The following is a 24,125-nucleotide window of genomic DNA, read 5'->3' on the forward strand; positions in this document are numbered from 1 at the left end:
TTTAAATAATATGTGATTACAAAAAAAGTAATTTCCACATCAACCTGATACAATGTTTTTCATTCTTTCTCCTCCGTTTATTCAGCTTACTCTCGTTATCAGTCAAGGTTATTTCTTCAGCTGATAATTTGTTTAGTTGTCTGCTGTGTAAATCTCTGCAAGTTCAGAAAAACAGGACAAAGGACACACAGGAAAGATGACAGTGTGTCAAAACATTTGCAAAATGTTGGCAGCTTCGTTGCAACTCAGTCAAAACACATGACATCACGTTTGGGGATGAGACAACCAAGCCGGGGACAGAATTAAAGACGCAAACATTTTGAAGAAAAGATAGAAGGGGGGGGGGGGAAGCATCTTAAGTACAGTGAAGAAGAATACAGTAAAGAAGGCAAAAAGCAGGTTTAACTTAAGCATAGATTCAAAATTAAAAGCCATTAAGAAGACAGGATGTAAAATAGCAATACTTTTTCTACCGCTTTCTTCATAGACTGTAATTGAAATTAGCTCAAAATAATCTGCAGACAGGATAATAGCCCAAAAGATACAGAGTAGCTTTCTCAACACAATCCAGATAAGCAGATCAAGTCATCTGTCATCATAAACTGGTTCTTTGAGGTCCACATGAAAGTGGAAAATGACAACCCGGTACTTTTCATTTGAGGCATTCATGTGCAACTCTTTAGGGACGTGAGCCAAAAATAATCTTAAAATGTGCATAGAAACACACACAGGCATGAATATCCACTTTGGCTCATATTTTTACAGCGCTTGAGTAGAATGATGTGGAAAAATAGCCATATACCTTTCAATATTTGTAAGCAGATTTAAAACAATACAGTACTAATATCTGACATCATCGCCCAATCAATAACTTTTTTTTTATGGCAGGCTAATACACTTTATTTTCTCTCTTTGAATGTATGATTATGATTGCAGCAATTTTAGAAATATATACATATATATCCCCTAATAAGTCTTGTATAATTTTCTGAAGGCAAGTATAAACTGAGGCATGAGTGTCGCAATGGTAAGACGGGAAGCTTAACATTGGAAGCCCCGCGTTGAGATCTTCCAGATTGCTTTAACATAACATTCCACGCGGAGACATTCCTATGATTCAGCTTTTAGCTCAGATCATTTAGTCCACGGAATCCTTCAATATGAGAAGTTGAACAGACAGGAAGGAAAGAAAAAAATTTTTTTTTGCTGCTCTAGTGCCCCCATGAGGAAGATGGAGTCAGAGCAATCTGACAATAAATAAAAGAACATAGCGATGATTTAAAAGAGATTGGCCTGTTTCTTCATGTCGTTTCGTTTCCAAAGTGGCAGTTTGTCAAATTCCCTTATGGTCATGCCAAAGATTTCAAAGAAGGACTCTGGGGACAGATGACGCTGAAATAAAAGAATGCAAAAGCAATTTTCAAATTCCACCGGTCAGAGCAAAACTGATGCCGTTACCTTACCTCTAATCTTGTTCTGTCAACCTCTCTGGGAAGTTTCGCACGCCGCCTGTTGACAACCGTGAGCATTTCATACGGGTAGACCTTGACACAACAAAGCAGGACAAAATACAGGATATGTTTTCAATGGTCAAAGTATGGGCAAAAAAAATACATGCTTGGTTAGTTTTAATTAGCAAAGAGTAGCAACAACTTGGAAGGAAGCGCCAATACTTGCTTTTGGCTCCAGCAAATTAGGCATTGACACTCCTCTGTCCATTCGTGCAAATGGATGCAGGCAGTCATGGGGGAGCTACAGACACAAGCAAACACTTGCCGCAATGAGGTTAGTCACGGTTAAGCCGAAATGGCAAATTTAATTAATCGTGCGCGGTTTTAGATTGTGAGACTAATCAAGACGCCATTATGTTACGTGGAGGCTTGATTGAGGAGAAGAAGAAGTGTTACGGATTCAAGTCCTCTCACGTACCTTGAAATCTGAAAAGGAAAGTCCTTGCTTTAGAATGATTGACACAAAACAAGATGAGGATTTAAAGAAAAATACCTCTTAATGTGTCGCCGCTGCTTCGGAGGAATTCAGTAGATTGTGGCTGAGTAGGGGAAAAAAAAAAACTATGTATAATTTCTCGCAGCCTGAATAGAAATAAGAATAAAGTGACCTACTGGACTGAGGCCGTTGCAACTGTATCCAGGCAAAGAGGACGTTTGGGTGGAGTTTGGATCTATGTCAATGTCAAATAGCAGATACTCTCAGTCTCTTCACAATTATATTTTCAATTTCTGTATTTGTTGTGACGATTGGCCGTATGTGTACATGCTGCCGCCATGGCAACAGGCTGATACCTTGTTTTATGAAACAAACACTTCAAAGTACCTTGCTGCTTGAAAATTGGAGGTTTTCTGTACATGTTGAAACCTTGATCTGTGACAGGACAAAAGTGGCATTAACAAAAAGAAATGTTTGACAACACGTGCCATCATCCATCACATTTTTCAAAATAAGGGTAGTGCGCAGTAGCAGAGGTTGTTGTGATCTTACCTGCGCTGTCAGGAGCTAAGAGGTGACAGGAAGTTGCCAAGGTGTCGTTGGCAGAAAATAATGAGCCTATTTGTTATTCCAGAGGAAGGAAGGGAGTGGAGGATGAAAAAGTGGAAAGGCGGCCAGGTGTAGAAGCAAGAGGAAGGGGGGGGGCGCTATTGAGTTGGAGTAAAAAAAATCTCGAGAGTTTTACCGGGCCGGTGGAAGTGTTGAGGCGATCGCGTCGGCGTGTAGTTGTGACGACTGTACGACTGAACGCCGAATGATCCGTGGCTCGACGATTTGGGAATGCATTTCCTCAGCTCGTAACTTTCCTTGAAAGAAAAAAAAGGATACAAATGGATGATTGCTGATGTTATACTGATTGGACGCTGAGTATATTTACCTCGGTGGTTTCGGATGCATTTGCTGGAGACTAAAAAAAAAAATGCGCAGAATTAGCCAGAAAGACTCAACTTGGACGCACCGCTTATTTTTTGTGGTTTTAAAAACTAAAAAGAGATGAAGGTTAAATATGGCACATTTCGGCATCCGCTGAATGACGTTACCTCGGCAGAGCTTTTTCTGTCCCGTGTGCCGTCCAAAGCAGCTGAGGTGAGGTCGTCACTCTTATAGGACATCATATCGGGATGCTCTATGTCATAAATAGCCTTGACTCTGGGAATTGCTGCTAAATCTCGGTAATCAATGATCTCATCATCTACTTTGGCCTGGGTGGGGGACAGTGGGAGTGGGAGGTGGCGGCAATAGGAGAAGGGTTGGAACATTTACGGCTTGAGACTGTTTGCACGCTTGTCAATGTCGGACAGGGGACGAACAACATTTCCGCGACTTACACAAATGGAGCGACCGGGGCTTCCAGGGGTACACGAGCCGGGTCTGGAGCAGGAGCTTTCAGACGAAGTCAGAGTCGACTGAGGGAGAGAAAGACGCATTTGAATTTTTCTTTCTTCTATTTTCTTATTGCATATGCCAAAAGACAGAAGATGTGCATAAAGGTTACAATGGAAATATGACAATGATATCAAACACAGACAAAAGTCAGCAAAGAGTTAAGGAGGCATGTGTTGTGACGCAAGATGGCAGCTGCTGAATCTCAAACTACGACATAACACAAAAAACAGATCAAACTGCAAAGGCCGCTGATGAGATTAACCTTCAGTTCGCTCGGAGGGTAAAAGAAATCAAGACAAGGCGTTTTGCTTCGTCGGACCTGAGGAGAAGTAGATCCCATTGGCTAAGACTTGCATTTCATCCCTCATTTTAAGTGTTGGAATTTTACCCTGTTGTTGTCATGGTTCCTGCTCCTCTCTCTGCAGTCCGGGTGCCACACTGCTGAGCCTAGTAAACGGAGGAAGTTTCATCACTTGACAATTGATGCAAAATCCTGCGTTCACACTAACCTTGCAAATACATTTCTTCGCCCTCGGTGAACATTTTGTCACATCGGCTGCATCTCGCGCATTCCGGGTGATAATGTTTGTCCCCCGCCTTTTGAAAATCAGAAAGGATCATGACGCAGTTAAACAAAGTGGACATAGCTTATATGCTATGATTAAAAAAAAGGGCTGAGGAAACAAACAAACAAAAAAAATGGAATGACTGTAAACGACGGTACCTCAAGGACTTTCCCCGTTATAAACTTCTGACATGCGTCACACTGCACCCCAAATTGAAGCTGGTAGTCCCTCTCACAATATGGAACGCCATCCCTGCGAGGTGAACATGACACAGTAGAATGCCATGAGATTTGTCCAATGTAAAATATGCAATAATCCGTTTTGTTATTTACTTGCTGATGTATTCTCCACTCAGCAATTTTGTGCAGATGTTGCACTTGAAGCAGCCGAGGTGCCACTGGCTGCCCAGAGCGAGTAAAGCCTGCCCGTTCTTGATATCGCGTCCGCAGCCGTTGCAGTCTAGGAGGATTCAAACACAACATTATGTTTGCTAATACAAACATGGCCCAAACATTAGCAAAATGCTTTCAATTCAGCTAGCTAGCAGATGTCCTCGACATGTTGCGTTCAAGTAAATGTTCCAAAGGATGCCGCTCCGGACAAAGTAGCGACCTGAGCGCATTATAAGTGCAAAAAGTAAACACCAGCCTGTCTCATCCCTTTGTGTTGAGCACAATTGTCTTTCTAATCCCAAGACTTGGCTCCATCGCTGCTGTATGCACAGTTCCAAGTGAGGTCAAGTCAAGCTCAGGTCACTGAGTCGCCTGACGCGCTCTCAAAAGAAAACCCGAAAAGTCTACATGTATCGAAATAGGAAGAATAAAAGCCTTTAAGACACATTGTTCCCCTGAAAACGACACAAAGATGCACCTACTGTCGGAGTATCTGATACCAGTGGGCGGAGGAGTCAACGGGTTAACACACCGCTGACAGATGCACTCTTTCCCACTGAAGGTGACGCAATCACCCGCGGGAAAAGGTTGCCTGAGGAATAACAACAATTTTTTGGTCAGTTGATTCGTAGTTCAGTTATCACAAATTCACCTTTATAAACTAAGAGCACAACAGAAATGTTTTAATATTACTTGCAAATGGTGCACACAAAGCAGGTCGGGTGATAAGTCTTGCCCAAAACGGCGACCACGTCTCCCTCCACAAATCCCCCGCAGCTGTTGCAGACCGTGCCATGAAGCCTTTGGTAGTCCAGCGGACAGAGACAGTCGCCGTTCTTTATGAAGAAGCCCGACCTGGTCAAGTCGCAGCCACAAACTACACAAACACACCGGGAGAAGAAAAACATTGCACAATGAGTAACAAAACAAAATCCCTGCACACCAAATATTTTTATTTATTTAATATAATATTTAAATATTTATCTGTTTTATCAAGTGTTTAAAAATTATTTGGATAGCTGGAAGACAAATGAAAAAAAAAAAAAATCTAAAGTATTTGACTCCATCTGAGCCCCGTAACAGTTGCACCTCGAGAGAATGCACTCGAATGCCAAGGGCTGTCTATTTCTGTCTTGGGACTCGGTCATACAAGAACATTGTTGGACACAATGAAAACAAGCACCTCGTTCAGTCAATTTATTACATTTTAACTAGTCAAAGGTTTATGGATTACTGATAAAACAGTGTTGTGTCATTTGATAGCTTTCCAAAAAAATATAGCGACACCATCTGGGTTTGAATCTGAAATTTTGAATTCCTACTTGCTATTATTTTTATTTGTTTATTAATTGATACTGCACTTTGTAAACTCAGCACAAGAAAACAACGTGAGAAGCCTGTCAGGCTCAATTAGGTGAAGACAAAGGCCTGCTGGGTAAACACGAAGCCGTTACTCCGGTACGTGGTTGTCTGGCAACCACGAGAGCCCATTGAAAAGGGAATATTTTGCAATGAATCGAGTTTGAATAATTAAAGCGGCAGGCAATTTGGAACTGTGTAATTGACTTTTTTATTTATTTTTTAAATGTATCCTTGTGAAAGGCCAATAGAACAGCTTTGGCAGCATTACAGTATTTCCACCTGCTCACATTGCTTTGCGGGTGTCATTGGAACGGTACACCGACCTTTGCAGGTGAAACATTTGATGTGGAAGTGACTGGACTGGACTCGAAGCACCTCCCCTTTGCAGACCTCCCCGCATTTGACGCATCTGATGACCCGCTTGGGTGCGGGAGAGTGAGTGTGAAGCACTGCGAGGGGGAGAACACAAGGTGCTTGTCATCGGCATGACTTGACGGTAAACAGATACAGCTTGCATGAAAGAAAATATTAATCATTAAAATACAAAAGAAATGTGTTTTCCCCTCAGAGACTTGGCGGCTCGCAAACGAGTTATGTCACATGGCAGCATCTGCTTGGGGGGGGGGGGGGGGGGTGCATTTTTCTTCTATCTACACTCACTGGCAGCCAGAAAGCGAGGATGCCTGCACAATCTAATCACAGGCCACTGCAAAGGTCCCGCCTGTGATTGGCAGAGGAACAAATGTGACACATTGACAGCGTTGCTTCTCCCACTCTGCATGTGGATGGCTTTTTTTCTTTTGGTATCTCAGCTGAACTTAAAAACTAACTGCGTACCTCCGCCTCGTGAAAGCTAATAAAATTGAGACATCGGTATGCGGCCTTGCTATAGAAGAGATTTGTTGCCATGGTTACAGGCATGTATGCAGCAACAAACAAGATTACAAGAACATGCTTTCCAAAGGATGACGTTAACTGATTAAGCTATACTCAGACTGGTCATCTTTTCAACATTGTGTGCTAGCACGTTGAAAAATCATGCAAACCTTCGGCAACATAGAAAATTTCTTTTTTTTTAAAAAACATTTTCCTTCATTTTCCTTTTTTTTTATTACATGTGTAAAAATATGATTAAATAAAAATAATCACTTTAAGTGATACTCTCACACACCACTAGAGGGTGCACAATCACGGCTGTATATAATAAAATGCGTAAACACTGGAATCGATGAGGCAATCCGAACGACACCGCGCAGTTCTTAAATTCTGCCCGTGAAGCTGATCTGCTGTCAGGTATTAGCAAACGGTAGATTTAGAAAGACAGCAAATGGCGAGAAACCCGAGACGCTCACCTAATCGTGCGGCCGAGAATCTATTTAAGGTATCGCGATTTATCTTTACGTCGCAGACAGGAAGCCTTCAACAATGTTGTATTCCTTTACAGAAAACCTGGGAGGGGATTTGATTTGGCCATGAGTCACATTGGAGCAAAACGATGACCTTGTAATTGTGAGGTAAGCTGAGAGGCAGCTCATGAGATTCTTGTGGAATGTCTCAGGAGAGAACTGCTTTCCCACTTATGACTGCAAGTGAAAAACGTCTCGCCCTGACGAAGCAGATAAGTCACAAAAGAGCACTTGTGTAAGAAAAATAAAATAATAGTAGGTATGTGAAAGGAGCCTTTTCTTTCTTCAATGGTCAGGCACAATCCACATGCTGCTCTATGTTTATCTGCACCAGCTGAGCTTTCTCTTTTCCACACTTGGCAACAACAAAGTTTGGATCCCTTCATTTTGCTTCCTGACTATTTTCTCCTTCTGTCAGTTTAAACATTTCTGGAAAGACGCACTGAGGTCAAGGGTGATGCGCAAAAATAAGAAATGTCTTTTCCCTCCAGTTTCTTTTCTTCCGTAAACGTTGCAAGTCTGGGTTTCTTGAAACTTTTCTGGAAACTTTGCGGCTATAAAGATGAACTCAAAGGAGTCGCGTGTCATACATAAATACAACAGCAAATTCAAACACTTTCCAAAGTCATCATTTCAAATTGTCATATCAAATCAACATGCTACAAGTAGGAATAATGAAAATATGCTATGAACTTTTGAGCTGGGGAAAAAAAATAACTTTAAAGATGCATACACATATACACACACTACCTTTCTCTTTCATGGCGGTGACTGCGCGTCTTTCGGCGAGAACTCTTGACTGCAGTGAATCGGAGCGAGAAAGGGAACAAGCTGGACTATTGCTCCACAATGGGAGAGGGGCGGTCCCAGCAGGCCGAGCGTGCATGTGACAAAATGTGCAGGGGGAACATGTGTGTGTGTGTTCTAAATGAAAGCTAAGGGAGTAAATTTGCTTCTGAGCCATGACATCATCCACTCGATGGAAAGTATGTGTGTTTTTCCTTTAGCCTGCACGAACGTACGCACGAAAATAGATACAGTGGTTCCTTGGCTTTTTTTTTTTTTTTGAGGGGGATATATATTTTTAAATTAATCAGCCAATTAATTTCACCAATTAAGTCTGGTAGTTTGCAATTAAACAACAAAGAAACATTACATATGATGATTTAACATTTTTGGACATATTTGGTGACCAGAGGGACTAAAAGAGGATTTAAAAATGTCCCTAAAAATAACCTTTTTCAGATTATGAGGGGAAAAAAGTGGCATGTGTGTGTGTGTGTGTGTGGGTACCTGACACATCAGCAGGTATGGCCGCCAACTTCTCGCACAGGACGTAGTCATTGGGATTGAGGAACGGCAGCTGCTCCATCATGCACTGCTTGGGGATCAAGTAGAGCACCTCGGCGATCTGCCCGTCCTCGATGATGGACATGCGCCTGACCGAGTTCTTCCGCTTGACCCGGTCCAGCACCACCGTGTCATTGTTGGGTCCGATTCCGCAGATGCGACCTAGGCTGTTGAGGCTGAGGCGGCTCGACATGCTCATCTCGTCCAAACAGTCCGGGCCGCACAGACCCTCCAGCAGAGAAACCATACGAGCGAACCCTGGAACGAGATGATTCGACGAATTAGGTTGCTCTTAAGGATCAATCTGCCTTTGTGTGTGTGCGTGGTCCATCAGGCAGCACAGGTCCTGTAAGAAGATTAAGGCAGGTGTATTTTTAGTGTTTCTCTTCGCAGTGAACAGAGTCTCACAGGTTACATTCTTCCAAGTATGTCACCATAGGAGGCAACGCAGCGATAGAGATCATCAGGTGCATCATGGGAAATGATTTAGTTTGTATTTTGGTTGTTAAATTAGATTTTGAGATATAGTCCCCCTTTGTCACTTTTTTTTTTCCCTATGTAATGCATGAGCACTCACAGGGGACAACAAGGCATCAAATTTGATTTTTTTTGTTTTGTTTTTCTATCTGAGTTTGAGTCGGATTAAAAGAAACAACTGCGCCAAATAACTACTGGCCGAAAACATAACTAGTGATTGTTTTTTTTTAGTAATCCACCTTCTGTGCTATGACAAAAGGATTGATTTGTGGATGACATTAAAACAACAAAAGAGCATTTATTTAATTAAATGAATCAAATAAATAAATACAGATTTGACAAATCCATTTTAGGCGGTGTAAATGCTTGTTTGCTAGTGTCACAGCTCCACCTATAGACTATAATGTGTAAAATGTTCACACGGGAAAAAAAAAGCCTCTTCATAGAAAAACGGCAGTTGAGTCATGAAAAGAACTGTATCATTTTTAATTCATTTTTCAAGTCATATTTTAATGGTTAGGTTTGTAAAAACAACTGCGGCGATATCAATTCATCTCCTGCACATGACATTGAAGTCACATCTGTATACGTCATTGTAAAGTTTTGAAGTGTGGTCACTTTTGGTAAACCTTTTTTTATAAAATAAAAATAAAAATAAATCTTTTATGGCTTGATATAATTCCCTTCTTCAAGAATATATTAAACTCACTAGCCGTAAATTTAAAAATTCAAATAGATCAACCATATAGCTGTGGAACAAAACTGTAACAGTCAGAGGTATTATTTCAAGACAATGTGCTTTGATTAATTGTTTTGTATGGATCTGAATCTACTATTCAGAACTATTAAAATCATGCAATATATTTTGAGTTTAAAAACAAAAGCACTGCTCTTCATTGAGACAGTAAGTCACTATAAAGTCAAACAGCTCAGTAATCAAATAAGCTTAGAGAAATGCTCAAACTTGAGGACAATGGAGAAGTCAGGAGTTGATGGAGCGCGACGGCGACCGTGCATCCCTCTCGTCCTCGTCGTCCACTTCTTCTCCACGGGTGAGCGGCTCCGCGTCGGACTCCGCTTCTGCCTGTGTCGATCTTTTGCTTGACTTGTTCAGAGTCCCGCCCTAAAACAAGCACATTTTAGTCCCAAAGAGGGAGGAAGTCGTTTCAAATCGAGGAAATAGAAGCGAGACCTGTCTGCCATCGACGATGTTGAGCAGCACCGAGGTGACGATGCAAGCGATGGTGTTGGCCAACATGAAGATCATCATCCTCTGCCAGCGCCACAGCGGGATCTTTGTGTCACTGAGTGGCCAGGAAATCAAAACATTATGCACCGCAACGACGATGCACTGTGCGGGATTCCCTACCTGAACTTGGTGCCCAAAATCTGCCCGACAACCAGATTGGAAATCCCGATCCCAATCATCTGGACGGAGGTGGCGATGCCCATGGCTGTGCCGATGGTCGCTTGAGGCACCACCAGAGGAATAGATGGCCACATGCTTGCCTGAACCACAGCACAGAATCCCAATTAAATGGAATGCAATATTGACCACTGGTTTGGAGCGAGAGCCAAACTGACGGCAGCAAAGGAGTAGGTGACTCCCAGCCAGATAGTGGAGACCAGAGGAGCCACAAAGGTGAACGCCAGCAGTCCAAACACGGGCAGCGTTAGTACGGCACAGGACACGGCGAAGATGCCCCGCAGACCCACGTAATCCTAAAAGAGACAGGAACAAATTCCTCAATTCACTATCGATTCCGACATCATCTCAACTTACGATAAGAATGCCGACGCAGGCGGAGAGGACGAGGGAGCTGTCGTAAACGGCCCCGGCCACGTAGGACGCCTCCTTCTGAGTGTAGCCGTCGTACTTATCCTGAATGAACTTACTGCACAGATCATCACAATGTCAAGATTTTCCATCAAAAGCCTGGAAATGCATGCTCTCCTCTTTTCTGTTTTTCTTTTTCTCAATACCTGGCATCAGCAATGAAAGGGAAGATTCCGTTGTAAAAGAACATGATGGTCAGAACCAGCAGCCAGTACCTTAGGGACAGCTGCTTCACATCCTGAATTCTCTACAGAAGCAACACAGGAATTAGGAATTATATCTATATGATTGATTTGTACAACAGAAACCAAAGACAGGTTTTGTACCACTTTGCGAGACTCCTCTTGGATGACCCCATCAAGACCTAGCTGCCTCATTCCCACCTTGTCCAGCGAGCTCACGATGATGGCAGACATAAAGCCCAGCACGCACAAGAGTGCACCTAAAAAAGTACAGTAAGATGGCACCAGGCTTACGGTCTAATCACAGTTTGTTGTTACTTACCACCCCAGAGGGTCCACTGCATGCCAAACCTTTCTTCAAAGCGCTGCGTGAGGAAAAAGTTGAGGACTGAGCCCAGGCGCGAGAAGGCCAAGGTCAGCCCGAAGGCTAAGGCCAGTTCCTTCCCCTTGAACCAGAAGGCAGTGATGCGGTTCTGAACAACTGGAGGAGAAGAACACTTTAATTATACATCAAGTATTCGAAACGGTTCCATATCATTCCAAAGTGATTGCAGTTTTGATTCTTACTGGTCAGAGATCCATTGCCAGACCCGAAGAGGAGTCGTCCTGTGAGCATCAGGGGCAGCAGGTAGGGAGTTCCTTTAAAGTGGGAGCCCAGAGCGAACAGGGAGGAGCCCAAAACGCACAAGAAGGAGAAGACAAACACTCCAACTGTGGAGAACCAAAAACAAAACTTTTAGCAGAAGTCCCTGGCCAAAATCAATATCAAAGTGACTGAGTGCTCTATAAGTTGATCAACTGGGGATGTAATCAGGTTGACTCCATAGATAACCAATAGAAACGTTAATTTGTCAACAAAATTATTGATTTTGGTAAGTTTTTGTTACTACCACAACTTTGGTTTGAAAAATATAATAAAAACACAGAGTGATACGGTAATGGTCTTACATCGGTTGCCCAATTTGTCAATCAGGAAGCCAGCCAAGATAACCACAATTGCATTCCTGAAGATGAGAGAATCAGCCATCTTTTAAAAAGTACCTAACCCTGTGTGCATCAGATCAAATATTGCTTTTGGGTCCTTACGTCCATGCATAGATAGCGTAGAGAAGATTGTACTCCTGGGGGGTCATCCCCAAGCCCTCCACACAGTCCATTGTCCCATTGATTACAGTTGCATTGGGGCATGTCAGGTTCTTGGGGGATGGAGAGGTTATCATGTGATTAATTTGACAGAACAAGCCCCTCTAGGATGCAACTTTACATACCCCTTGAAACTGGTTTTGCAAAACGCTGGGCATATCAAAACAGAAGTAGGAGCCGAAAGTCAGTAAGCAATTGAAGAGCAGCACCACGAAGCGATAGTAACCTGGAAAAAAACGTTTTATATAAATGACAGTTTATCATTTAATTAAAGTTCTGTGCTCATTGTGACTTTTTTTTTCCCAGTGGCTTTCATAATGCAAAGATGGTTACACTAAGTTATTTGCTATTTCAGTGTGCATTCATTCAAATAGGTTTTGTTAAATTTCTATTCCTGACTTTTGACACTGCAAGCATGCTGAGTTGGCTATTTAAGTGTCCCCCCGTTAAACGACACAGGGAAAATATTGTCACGCGACTAACTAAGCAGAATTATGCGTTTATGTGAAACGTACCTTTTTCTGCCGGTTGTGCCATGCTGAGAGGATAAAGGAAGACTGAATGAAGAAAAGAAAAAGGGGGAAAGTCCAGTTTACAAGAGCTACTAGTGTTGTTTATGTGGACATTAGCAAACGACCGAACATTAAATCTCACAACAACGTGGATGCTACTCATGCACTGTTATGGCCGTAAGTCGTGTTTACAAATCAGTGGTGATGTTGCGCAAGCGCAGATGCTACTACCTTCCTCACGTGATAGTCTCAACATTGTTGAGCCATTTTACCACCCATAGCCATTAAAATGTCTTCAAATTCTTTTTATTGTTTATTAAAGCACTGATACTAACATTCTATAACACATGTTAGTGTGTTACAAACAAAAATATTAAACGCGGTTTTTAAATTTGATCACCAACGAACACCGTAAGATGCCTTTCTGAAATGACCCTCGGAGGACACCGTCACAAGCAGAATGTAAACAAAACCTCTTTTAATCGATCGTTGGGATTTGTAGCATTTTTTTATTTATTAAAATGTCTGCGATATGGAAAATTTCCGATTCAGATACTGAGGTCGATGAAGAATCAAAAGACGATTTACAACGTGACGAAAGTGCTAAAGACTCCGGAGATCGAAACTTTTCCCCGCCAGGGCACGATCGGCCGAGTCCAGCAAAAAAACGCCGTTCCAAGGAGGAAATCGAGGCGGATAGGGAGAGAGCGTTGCAACGAAGGGAGGCTCGAGAGAAGAAGCGAGCTGCGAAGGAGCGAGAGAAGCAAGAGAAGAGAAAGGAGCAGCAGGAAAGAAAAGAAGCTGCACAACATCTTAACAGTCTCAAGCCGGAGAATTATCTCAAACGCTTGACAGTCTGCATCGATTCAGGTTTGCTGCTTTTATAAAGTTGCTATTGATCACATTTAACCCTACCTCTTTCCTAAAACCATCAAAAATATTCTAATACCATTTGATTATTTTTTTTCGGCATACCTGTCCTTTGGCTGCAGCTCTCCTGCAACAGGGAGGCTGTGACATCCTGTTAGGCACCCTGTCATCTTTTGAATGGAGGTACAGCATCCAACAGCAGCGCCTTCCAAACAGCATCACATGGATCAGGGATTTACCTCAGGTGAAAGAATCCCTCTCTCTTTTTATGAACATAGCAAAGAGTGATCATCACCGTAAAATGATCTGTGACTGACAACTGTGTCCAGCTGGCTGAGGATGGCGCTGGAACGGTTGCGGAGGACCAGCTCGTGCAGGTGCTACGTCCATCTGAATTCTTAGACATGGTTACTTCTGTGAAAAAAGTAAGTGGCTGTTCCTGTGCGTCGGGTATTAATGGAGTCAAGAAAAACCTCACCTGAATTTACTTGCATGTGTAATTATTACTACAGATGATGGACAATGAGGAAGAACCAGTGGTGGACTCTGTCCTCGGTCCTTCCCTCGATCGGGATGGTGTAAAGGCGATCACTCTCTTGGTAACCGAGTCCCAGATGGATTACAGGTGACTGTCAAAAGATACACTATCATTAGTCATACCTTGTTTTTGAGTCAGGTTTGTCAACTGCAGATGCTGTGCTTCTAACCAACAGGAGACACACATTAGGGGAAACAATCCAATCCAAATACGGCGGGGGGAATTTGGACGTAGAGGAGGTTAGTCGTAGCGCATCTGCTGCCGTTGCTGAAAAGACGACATACCGAACACGTCCTTTGCATTCTGCTCAGGTTCTCGTGCATCTGCAGCTTCATAAGAACATATCCGTGGTCTTTGTGAATGGCTGGCAGGACGTCACTGACCACGTGTGCGCCGTCACCAAGTCCTTGTCCAAACGCCCTTTTAAGTACGTCGCTCCGGAGGGGTGAATTTAAATCGACAGCACAATGTGAGCGAACGCATACGAGTTACTCCCACCTCTCGTTCCGCTTCTCCGTATAGGCAGCTGACGGAGCAGTCGGAGCTGCCCTTTTGCGTGGACGGCTCGTGGGCCAGCGGGGTACGGGTGGAGAAGGACGGCTCCGGGCTCAAGCAGGTGTGGAGCAAGCAGATCCAGCAGCTCAACAGAGTCAGTCAGGCCACGGCTTCCTGCGTGACAGCCGCTTACCCGTCGCCGCAGCTACTGCTGCAGGTACGCCTTGGACCTCAGTGAGGTGTATCAAGTGTGTGTGTGACAATAATTCTCAGTTCATTACATTGCATTGCAGGCTTACAAGGCTTCAGGCTCAGAGGAGGAACGAAAGAAACTGCTGGCCGATCTGGCAGTGAAGGGCGAAGGCAAAGACAGGCGGGTGGGACCGGAGATTTCTACTCGAGTTTACCGTTGCCTCACCGCTCAAAACCCGGAACTAGTCCTGGATTGACTTGAAAATGTTTACAGTACATCTTATTACAGCATTCACTTAAAAACCTGCAGCAGAACTTTTTTTTTTGTCTTTTGGTTTTTATTTTTTAGTGTACAAGTAAGAAAGTGATATGTTACAAAAGGTTATATTCATAGTATCAAAAATTCATCCATTTCTTTCCTGATATGGATCGCTCCTATTACATTTCAACTGAGCTTTTCCCTCCACTTTTATTTTTTTAAACATTTTTTCAGGGGTGGGGGGGTCTAATCTGTTGAATATCGCTTACAAAGAGAGCAAAGCAGAAGCCAAGTCCAAGTAATGAATGCAATATTAATCTGGCTAGCACGTTTAGACTAGTGGGGGCTGCATAGTACAAAGAAAATGTTTGCCGTCATTTCTGCTTGAAGCTCTACCGCTAGAAATGATGCTTGTCGATAGTCACATTTCCGTTCAGACAAGTTGAGCGTTCAATGCATCTTAAACGGCAACCATTTAGGAACATTTGCCACAGACTTACTGATGGGAGCAGGCAGGCTTCATGTCCAGCGTCATCTTTTACTCTGATAATCTTCTGGCTCGGAACTTTCGTTGTCGCTGCTGGGCGGCGTCAGCGGGGAGCGACCACACGGTGACTCGGGACAATGTTCCGCTTCCGAACTGGGCGAGTCGCAGGCACTGAGGACGACTGGGCCCGACTCCTCGTCTTGCATAACGGAGAACACCCAGCCGAGCCTCCGGCGTAGGAGCGCGAGCAGGCCCGGAGGCAGCTCCAGGGCGCTCAGAACATCCGGGCAGGCGGGGAGGATTTGGCGAAGGCGCGTGCAGCAGAGGTACTGCAGGGATGTGGGCGTGTAACAGGCGCGGATCACCTTAATGCTGCTCTTGGCTGCTGTGGAGCACAACATGGGGTAGAGCTTCTTGTTCTGCAGCTTGGTGGCAGCAACACCTGGAGGGCAGATAATTGAGACGTTGGCCCTGGCAAGTGACCCAAAAAGTTGAGGAACACACCTACGCAGCGTCGATTCTTGTAGATGGTCAAGGTACCGTGCCAGGTGTCCAAGTGCAGTCCGATGATGGAGCCTTGACCGAACTGAGAGGAGAAGTCCACTTTCTCACCTTTATGCTGGAGGAGACCTATACAAGACATAAAAAACATTTTCAAGACAAAAACAGCAAGGCCCAAAATGCTTGTAATTTCCTGGAGAAACCACAAGGCGGCGACAAAGCAACATTTTTCCCTTTAGACAAGACTATCACTACTCCCAGTTTCAACCCCAAACCTGTGTAGGAGAGCCCCCAGCTATCTTCGTCGTGACCCAACAGACTGCCAAAGTTATACTTGAACTTCTCCAGGTTCACCTCTGCCGTTCCAATTCCAACCATCTGCAGAAAACACATACAAGCAAGTGGAAGAGAGACCTTACATATTTTATTGCGAGTATACTATTATGAGCATATACCATGTCCGTTCCGTAGACGGGTGAGGTCATCTTGACTTCCCAGAAGTGTTGACCCTCGGTGAGCTCTCTGGTTCCGCGGATGGCGGCCGTGCCGCAGCTGTAGTCCGAGTGGAAGCTCACCTTCCGGTCGTCGCAGCTGAGGAAGGCGCCGGACGACTTCATGCGTTGGTCCCATACCCAGTCAAAGTCTGAAGATAGATATGATTAGGAACAAACATTCATACAATCTCATATATATATATTTTTTTTAAATGAACATCCACTGTTGAGCACACCGTCGACGTCGTCGTCCTCCCCACAGAGGCAGTCGGCGCTGATTCCAAAGCCCGGGTTCGGCTCGTCCCCCCACACACATTGGCAGAAAGCCTCCCCGAGCACGGGTGCCAGTCTGGACGGGGACACCGCTTCCATCAGCTCAGGGCCCGTCTGGGTCACCAGGTCATCCCCCTCAGACTCCACGTCACTGATCTGCATGATACAACAGCGTATTCCAGTTTGGGAACGTGATCAATCATCAATCAATGCAAGTTTGATAGACACTGGACCTGTGTTGTTGTTGTTTGGCTTTCCCATTCTTGCCCTTCAGATGATATCGGCATCTTCGTGACGGAATCCATCCCCTGGGACATTTCGTTCCTGGCCAAATGTCAAGCCTGACTGCTCCTACCCCTTCTAATGGCAGACCTGGCCCCCTGTTCCGAGTAGGCAGCATTTTCAAGTCAACCATTGTAATTTGTAGTCCATTCTTCCCATAGGAAATACTGTCAACTCGATTCATTAGATGGCAAGTTACCTTCTTTTGGTATTGTAGCTTCCCTCAAATCAGATCAAGCTCTGAAATCAATAAAAGATACATGACTTTAATACGGTACGGTGTATTACTCTGCATTTTATTTCATTCAGGTTCCTCGCAGTTAGCATACGCAGCGTTGCGTTCTAGTTTGCCTATTTTCCACCTCTCCCATATGGCGCAATTGGTATGTGCAACGTTTAAATCCAGCCTTCTGCTGACAGTGTGCCGCCATGTCTGCTGGAGCAAGTCTCATCTATACTTGTGCACAAATTAGGTCACATACTGTATGTCGAGCATTTGACGTTCACCTTGCAGCTCATTTCCAACTCCTTTCAAAGAAGTATGCTATTTATTTCATTATAAGATATACAACAGGGCATAATGTAAATTATAGCAATAAAATATAGAATAGAAAATAGCTGAGGGAACTCTAAAAAAACAACAACAGTTTTTTAAATAATGAAAGACAAATTGTAAGTCATCTTTACCTGTTACATGAGAAATTGCAGTAGTACTGTAGATCGATTTGCCTGGCATGTGTGGGCCCGCGCCACCAGTGTTCATAGCAGCTGGTCACTGCTTTTCCAAGCAGGTGGACCAGATAATTGCCAACAATTTAGATTAGTTAGTCTGGGGCTGGGTTCGCTTTAAGTGGGTTTTGGCCTACATACTGGAAATGCATCATCTGGACTCATGAGCAGCCAGTATTGTGGTGTGAGTGAACAGCTTCAATGAGTTAGTTTGACATTCGTTTCGAATACTAATAAGCATTGCCAATGCGATTGGAATGACATCATCAAATCAAAGCCAGCAAGTGGTTGAACTGTCAGACAGCGATGTGACATCAGATAGCACATGTGCAGCCTCAGCGTGCAAAAATGAAAATTTGCCAGTCTAAGTTATATTAAAAACAAAAGGTTGGTGGTCTTACCTTATTGGAATCTTCTAGTGACTTGCCTCGCAGCAGTGGCTCATTTGACTGTCAGCGTGCCACCACACCGAGCGTGCGACAGGTGCACTCTGCTGTGGCCCACTTCTTCTCCCCCGAGATCGCCAGACGTAAACATGACCTGGCCACGCCTCCGTCTTCCCCTCATTGGATAAGACCTACAAGTGGGAGGGGTTTTACGTCCGTGCTCCTTGCAGTAATCAATATATTTTTTAAATAACATTAATTTAAAAATATATTAAACGGTTACTTCTACGACTAAGTATATCTCACCAGTATGATAAGTCAGTTACAGTTGCTGTAAATAAAAATAAAAAAAATCCGAGCAACTATGAAGGACTTGAACGCCACGCGCTCAGCGGTTGGCCACTTTAGAGTTGTAAGCGGCATTCCATTGGCTGAGATTAGTCAGGTGGCCCATTTACGGAAGTGCGTTCGCCATTCAATGTGTACCGATGCTGCGTAGTTGACCAAATAACAGTTATGGAACAGAATGGTGAGTGTTTACAATTCTTCTACACACCTGTAGGATTATAATAACAGATACGAATAAAACGTTTAAGCGTCTTTCAAATGGCTAATATAAGCAAAAAATCGGAATATCCTTGGATTCGCTTACTGCTGTATTTTGTGATTGCATTCATATTTTGAAAAACGGACAAATAGAAAGTAGTTTGATCTTAAGAATCTACAGTACCTCAGTGCAATAACGAGATGTTTGTTGTCCATTCATTCTGGTTCTTCCTTTCTAGATAGCAGCAGCCTAGCCCAGGTTCGCCATGTGATCTTGGTTCTGTCCGGAAAAGGAGGTGTGGGGAAGAGCACTATCACCACCGAGCTAGCTCTGGCACTGAGGCATGCTGGCAAAAAGGCTGGTGATCATTTATAACTCAAAGAAAAGCTCATTTTGGTCCCTGCAGTTCTATATTACTTTTACATGCTGGGCCAAAAGGAAGTCCCCGTCATAAATGTCAACATTATCACCCAACCTTTTGGCCCATCATGTACAGCACGATAACTTTTTATTCCACCAGGTTGGCATCCTGGACGTCGACCTGTGCGGCCCGAGCATCCCGCGCATGCTGAACGTGCATCATCAAGATGTCCACCAGTGCGACTCGGGCTGGGTGCCCGTGTATGCCGACGCGGAGAAAAACCTAGCTCTCATGTCCATCGGCTTCCTACTGGACAACCCGGACGAAGCTGTGGTGTGGAGGGGGCCCAAGAAAACAGGTTGCCTAGTTTCTAATCAAATGTGGAGGGAACCTTCATGACATTTTTTTTTTCTGCACCTTTTTGTCTTCCTAGCAATGATTGGTCAGTTTGTGTCAGACGTGGCATGGGGCGAGTTGGATGTCCTGCTGGTGGACACGCCGCCGGGGACATCTGACGAGCATTTGGCCATCTTGGAGAACCTCAAGAAGCACAAAGTAGTTGACGGGGCGGTTTTAGTCACCACCCCTCAGGTAAAGAACACAACAGATGACAGATGAACGTCAGCAACAAGCCCCTCGCATGGTCTTGCAGGCGGTGTCAACGGGGGATGTCAGGAGAGAGGCGACTTTCTGCAAGAAAACTGGAGTGCGGATCCTCGGGATCGTAGAAAACATGAGCGGCTTTGTTTGCCCGCACTGCTCAGTGAGTGGAATTTGGTCCCGGCTCTTTTTTTTTTTACCAAAAATATTTTGACTAATATTCTTCCCTTTCTTCTAGGAATGCAGTAATATATTTTCCAAAGGTGGTGGTGAGGAGTTGGCCAAACTTACCGGATCACCTTTCTTAGGTGAGTTAAAACAAATTTACCATATTGAGGACATGTGTTAGTTAAATTAATAATGGCTTAAGTCCAAATCATTCAGTGTCATAAGTGATGGGCATCCGTCTCTCATCCAGGTTCGGTGCCTTTGGATCCTCAGCTGAGCGCAAGTGTGGAGCAAGGCAAGGACTTCCTCAAGTCATTCCCAGACAGCGCCACCTTCAGTGCCATTAGTGGAATTACTAAGACTCTCCTTAACAGCCTTCAAACCACCTGAATGAAAAGTTTATCCCAGTGTGTTAAAACTAAAAAATAAACAAGAATTTATGAACTTGGCTTTGGCTGTACTAATTGGCACGTGAAGAAATTGACAATAAAGTAGACTTTGATGATGGGGAACGTTTGGGAGACCCAACACTGGGCACACGCACGCTCGCACCTTTAATGCAAACATCAGTACTACAGGCAAAAACATTGAGAAGGATTTTTTCGCGGTCATGATTGGAACACAGCTACACATGACAACTCCCAGCCCAACAGCCTGGGCCGTCGGAAATGAGGAAACCGACAACTACATCCTGAAGAGTTCCAGCCACTTAGCATATTCAACCTATCTATCTCTGTATAGATGTAAAGATATATCTTGGGAAGTTAGACTTGATGCATATCAACAGTTTAATGGACAATTTCTTATAAATAAAATCAGCGGAGAGGAGAAAGAAAAAAAGTCCATTTCACAAACAGATCCTCGAGATTATCCCGCAGGAGAATTTGGTCAGCTCGAGATTTCGAGAGCGCTGCTCCAGGCCCCAAATAAGTGGAGAGTGGGGGGTGCTGAGGAACTTTCATCATACAATTGTTTTGAAACACACACAAGACAGACAAATGACTATATAGCTCATTTACAAGTCGACTACCAAATTTGTACACGTTGAGATGAGACCCTATCACGGAGCCATTTTGATTCTTTTTGATACCATCTTCTCTTCTTCCACTTTGTGTTGGAGAAATTTTACAAATAGACCACCCCACCCTCACAACACACACGCACACTCACACACAATTCACACTCCTTCTCCAGCAGCGACACGTGGGCCAGATCTTGTAGCGGAGAGGTGCTGCGTGGCGGCCCGCGTTTATTTTGTGGACAGAATGAGGGCAACGATGAGCCCGTAGAGACCCAAGACCTCGGCGAAAATCAAGATGAGGATCATGCCCACAAAAAGTCGCGGCTGCTGAGCCGTGCCCCTGACGCCCGCGTCGCCCACTATCCCGATGGCGAAGCCGGCCGCCAGCCCGCTCAGGCCCACGCTTAGGCCGGCCCCCAGGTGGAGGAAGCTCCTTGAACACAGAGACAGAAAGTCTTATTCAAGTTTTATTCTTGACGTTTGCTTTGGTGTTTTATTTTTGCATTTCCTGTTAAGGTACAGGTTTTAGTTTGAAGGCATGTGAAAACTGACATTTCGAATAGTATTTGTATTTTATTCTATTTTTTGTTTTTTTAAATTCAATTAATTCAGCGTATTGTTTTCTCTTCAAAATTTGTTTCATAATAACGGGTGACAAAATTGCATGGAAGTAAACTCACTTGTAGAGGGTGACCTGCTCTGTGATGCTGTTGGCAATCAGCACGGCGACGACGAGGCCGTAGATGGCGATGATGCCCGCCATGACCACAGGGATGATGGACTTCATGATGAGCTCCGGCCTCATCACCGACATGGCGGCGATGCCCGTGCCGCTCTTGGCCGTGCCGTACGCCGCTCCCAGGGCTACGGTGTAACAGGACAAAACAAAACCAGTTAGGATTTGCACACACGAGACATCGCGTCCGAATGACGAAATGTGAAAAAGTCTCGTCACTTTCAGTTCCTCGCAAAAATCCAGCATGCTGACATGGAGGGGGGGGGGGGGGGGGAGTTTGTTTCCATTCAACTAGAGTAGAAGATAGTTCCTGTTCCAAGGTCATATCACAATTTGGATTTCAAGCCTGAACTTGACAAAAGACAGCTAGCAAATTGCTTTTTTTTTTTTCTCTTCCAATCAGACTGACACAGAAGAAGCACACATGTGCCTGCTTGAGAACATTACAAATACCCAGCTTAGAAATTAGTAATCAAATAAAGCTGGTTCCTACGTGGCTCAGTCAACACGCTGCGTTGCTGATGTGGCCTGTGCACAAAAGACATGGAGAAGTGCACGGGAGCTCTCTACAGAAGACTTAATAGCATCTAAAAGGCCTCAAGAGACATCTTGGGGATGCTCTCACTTAACTCGTTTCTCTTGGCAATGTGTTGAGAGCTGGCGTAGCCAAGATGAGCCGTGGGATAATTTAACTACTGATACTTAATTCAATACATTGAGTGCACACAATGCTTTCCATCGGAGGAAAGAGATCTTATTGCAGCTAAATGAATCGTAAAATCCAAAAAGCACACATTATGTTGACTGAAACTTGTGAAGCCAAGCAGAAACAGCAGGTAATGTCACCACGGCACCAACTTTATTAGTTCCGCTTCTCTCTTTCTCCAAGAAAGCGCAAACCCCTCACCCCACAGGATGCTAATTCCCCAGCTGTCACTTCTCGACATTGCTCCTAGTGCTCTAACTTCTGATCGTTTCGGTGTTGCAGCTACCTTGCGGTTTAGCCTAAAGACCGCAGAGTCTTGCTTCGTGTCCATAAAATAAAATACCTGACACGTTAATCAAACAGACGTCGCGTCAAGGTATGCCTCTCGAGAATCTTTCACAAGAGCAGTCAGAAGGCTCATCATGTGATTGTCATGTGACTTGGTGTCATTCCTGTGAGCTACAAGGAAGTTAGCCCTCCGAGCCCAGTTCCCAAAACGACAGTTCATGATATAATCAAGTGGCTTTGTAATATTCTCAATCCCCCAAGATTGATTCAACTCTGACAGAGACTTTAAAATATGGCCTGTCCATAAAGTCAAGTCATTGATGCCCAATTCAATAAACCACAACTAGGACTGGATTAGCTATGATACAACAAACTACACGGAAATCTTGCATAATTATCTTGTGGTGCAGACTAAAACAATCGATCAATCTGTTTGGTCTACAGGGGAAGACAGTTTACTGCAGTTCCAATGTCATAATAATTCTTCGTTCTTCTGAAGTTACACGTGGAAATTTGTGGCCAGCCTCTGTGATGTTCGTCAAACCATTTGAGGATTCTACTTTGTTGATTCTAATGCATTATTTATACGATTGTTTCCGTGTGTGAAAATTGATAATGTGAGAATTTATTTTTCAGTCTGTTCAAATTTAGGTTCATTTTGGTGGACGTCATCTGTTAGCTTTAGCACTATTAGCTTGACTGCCTGCTATGCTGTGATAAAACCATTCAGCTACGACTCGACTAAACAGACAACAAAGGCTTTTTAAATTAAATTGAACAACTGACATTAACGAGCTAGCTTGAAGACCCATTTCACGGTTGTCATATCGAGAGGAACTTGGTGGAAGCTGTTGGCGTGAAATGACAATAAAAACACACACACGTCGCCATTTTGTTGAAAACAACATGGTTATATGAAAAACAACAACATAATATTTTGACGATATTAAAGACAAGCTTGAGTGATAGTTACCGCTAAACACCATCGCCGCAGAGGCACCCATCACTGCGAAGAACGAGGCGTATTCGGGACTTTCGGCCGACATGGTTCCACAAAAAATACGTTTAAAAAAAGACAGCAAAAAAGGAATGAGGTGACGACGTCGAGTGAAAACGGGAAACCCAACCGAAGGGCTTGAGTATGCGGATGAAAAAGGCAAGACGCGTCCGACTAAACTAGCAGTCACGACTCTTGTGATAAATACCGGGTGCAGAGGCACAAAATGGCGAAGCGGAATGTATCACCTGACCAGTCTCGGGGCCATCAACGTGTCTATTTACGTTAAGCGAACATTAGCTGATAACGTATTCCACGGAAAATGTCTAAAACGGCGTTTAAATTAAAAATATATCCCAGCTCTCTTATACTTTGGACAAAATACAGATTTCTGTCGCTCATTTGTTGAAGGTCGCCCCTATGTAGGAGTCCGTTTGGTACAGTCCGCTGCAGGCGTCCTTTGGACCGTTTTCTTCATTGTTCGTTTGGAGGCAACATCAGCAGAATCCAATAATTTAACATCTTTGACAGTTATCACAAAAGATGAAGAATATTTGTGTATGAATTTTACAACA

The 24,125-nt window shown here is 44.0% G+C and overlaps 6 protein-coding genes across 11 annotated transcripts; 2 read left to right on the forward strand and 4 right to left on the reverse strand.

Moving 5' to 3' along the window:
• Positions 1 to 48: 48 nt before the first annotated feature.
• Positions 49 to 9,292, reverse strand: LOC133142973 (actin-binding LIM protein 1-like). Of its 6 annotated transcripts, XM_061264685.1 has the most exons (20): positions 8,413 to 9,292; positions 6,037 to 6,162; positions 5,045 to 5,228; positions 4,834 to 4,943; positions 4,292 to 4,418; positions 4,118 to 4,211; positions 3,903 to 3,990; positions 3,782 to 3,840; positions 3,336 to 3,413; positions 3,048 to 3,209; positions 2,885 to 2,914; positions 2,693 to 2,813; positions 2,500 to 2,565; positions 2,335 to 2,382; positions 2,124 to 2,182; positions 2,005 to 2,050; positions 1,930 to 1,937; positions 1,678 to 1,752; positions 1,464 to 1,544; positions 49 to 1,392 (listed from the first exon to the last, which is right to left on the reverse strand). In XM_061264685.1, the coding sequence occupies exons 1-20, from the start codon at positions 8,714 to 8,716 to the stop codon at positions 1,279 to 1,281; spliced, it is 1,980 nt and encodes a 659-aa protein (XP_061120669.1). In that variant the 5' UTR covers positions 8,717 to 9,292; the 3' UTR covers positions 49 to 1,278. The 6 variants fall into 6 exon arrangements, 1 of the variants encoding a protein (XP_061120669.1); XR_009710325.1 differs by adding an exon at positions 3,656 to 3,712 and having other exon boundaries at positions 1,323 to 1,392; positions 1,464 to 1,937; XR_009710328.1 differs by lacking the exon at positions 8,413 to 9,292 and adding exons at positions 3,656 to 3,712; positions 7,870 to 8,023 and having other exon boundaries at positions 1,323 to 1,392; positions 1,464 to 1,937.
• A 123-nt stretch (positions 9,293 to 9,415) lies between these two features.
• Positions 9,416 to 12,826, reverse strand: mfsd1l (major facilitator superfamily domain containing 1-like). The gene is made up of 13 exons (XM_061264686.1): positions 12,624 to 12,826; positions 12,234 to 12,334; positions 12,052 to 12,161; positions 11,914 to 11,969; positions 11,533 to 11,676; positions 11,288 to 11,446; positions 11,110 to 11,225; positions 10,930 to 11,030; positions 10,730 to 10,841; positions 10,531 to 10,668; positions 10,316 to 10,455; positions 10,139 to 10,250; positions 9,416 to 10,069 (listed from the first exon to the last, which is right to left on the reverse strand). The coding sequence occupies exons 1-13, from the start codon at positions 12,781 to 12,783 to the stop codon at positions 9,929 to 9,931; spliced, it is 1,590 nt and encodes a 529-aa protein (XP_061120670.1). The 5' UTR covers positions 12,784 to 12,826; the 3' UTR covers positions 9,416 to 9,928.
• Positions 12,827 to 12,940: 114 nt separating this feature from the next.
• On the forward strand, positions 12,941 to 15,034 carry LOC133142975 (probable crossover junction endonuclease EME2). The gene is made up of 8 exons (XM_061264687.1): positions 12,941 to 13,490; positions 13,613 to 13,734; positions 13,820 to 13,915; positions 14,003 to 14,115; positions 14,204 to 14,267; positions 14,340 to 14,455; positions 14,551 to 14,740; positions 14,817 to 15,034. The coding sequence occupies exons 1-8, from the start codon at positions 13,142 to 13,144 to the stop codon at positions 14,970 to 14,972; spliced, it is 1,206 nt and encodes a 401-aa protein (XP_061120671.1). The 5' UTR covers positions 12,941 to 13,141; the 3' UTR covers positions 14,973 to 15,034.
• Positions 15,029 to 18,308, reverse strand: spsb3b (splA/ryanodine receptor domain and SOCS box containing 3b). Its single transcript, XM_061264688.1, has 8 exons — positions 18,142 to 18,308; positions 17,211 to 17,251; positions 16,963 to 17,109; positions 16,693 to 16,885; positions 16,418 to 16,605; positions 16,238 to 16,340; positions 15,966 to 16,091; positions 15,029 to 15,903 (listed from the first exon to the last, which is right to left on the reverse strand). Exons 3-8 carry the CDS (start codon positions 17,044 to 17,046, stop codon positions 15,506 to 15,508), a joined length of 1,092 nt encoding a protein of 363 aa, XP_061120672.1. The 5' UTR covers positions 17,047 to 17,109; positions 17,211 to 17,251; positions 18,142 to 18,308; the 3' UTR covers positions 15,029 to 15,505.
• A 247-nt stretch (positions 18,309 to 18,555) lies between these two features.
• nubp2 (nucleotide binding protein 2 (MinD homolog, E. coli)) lies at positions 18,556 to 20,246 on the forward strand. The gene is made up of 7 exons (XM_061264689.1): positions 18,556 to 18,655; positions 18,912 to 19,030; positions 19,194 to 19,392; positions 19,468 to 19,625; positions 19,687 to 19,797; positions 19,873 to 19,942; positions 20,053 to 20,246. The coding sequence occupies exons 1-7, from the start codon at positions 18,643 to 18,645 to the stop codon at positions 20,190 to 20,192; spliced, it is 810 nt and encodes a 269-aa protein (XP_061120673.1). The 5' UTR covers positions 18,556 to 18,642; the 3' UTR covers positions 20,193 to 20,246.
• Positions 20,247 to 20,294: 48 nt separating this feature from the next.
• On the reverse strand, positions 20,295 to 23,769 carry atp6v0cb (ATPase H+ transporting V0 subunit cb). The gene is made up of 3 exons (XM_061264691.1): positions 23,527 to 23,769; positions 21,504 to 21,687; positions 20,295 to 21,256 (listed from the first exon to the last, which is right to left on the reverse strand). Exons 1-3 carry the CDS (start codon positions 23,597 to 23,599, stop codon positions 21,052 to 21,054), a joined length of 462 nt encoding a protein of 153 aa, XP_061120675.1. The 5' UTR covers positions 23,600 to 23,769; the 3' UTR covers positions 20,295 to 21,051.
• Between the last annotated feature and the right edge of the window lie 356 nt (positions 23,770 to 24,125).

The sequence above is a fragment of the Syngnathus typhle genome, linkage group LG18, assembly GCF_033458585.1.
Source record: "Syngnathus typhle isolate RoL2023-S1 ecotype Sweden linkage group LG18, RoL_Styp_1.0, whole genome shotgun sequence".
Classification (NCBI taxonomy): domain Eukaryota; kingdom Metazoa; phylum Chordata; class Actinopteri; order Syngnathiformes; family Syngnathidae; genus Syngnathus; species Syngnathus typhle.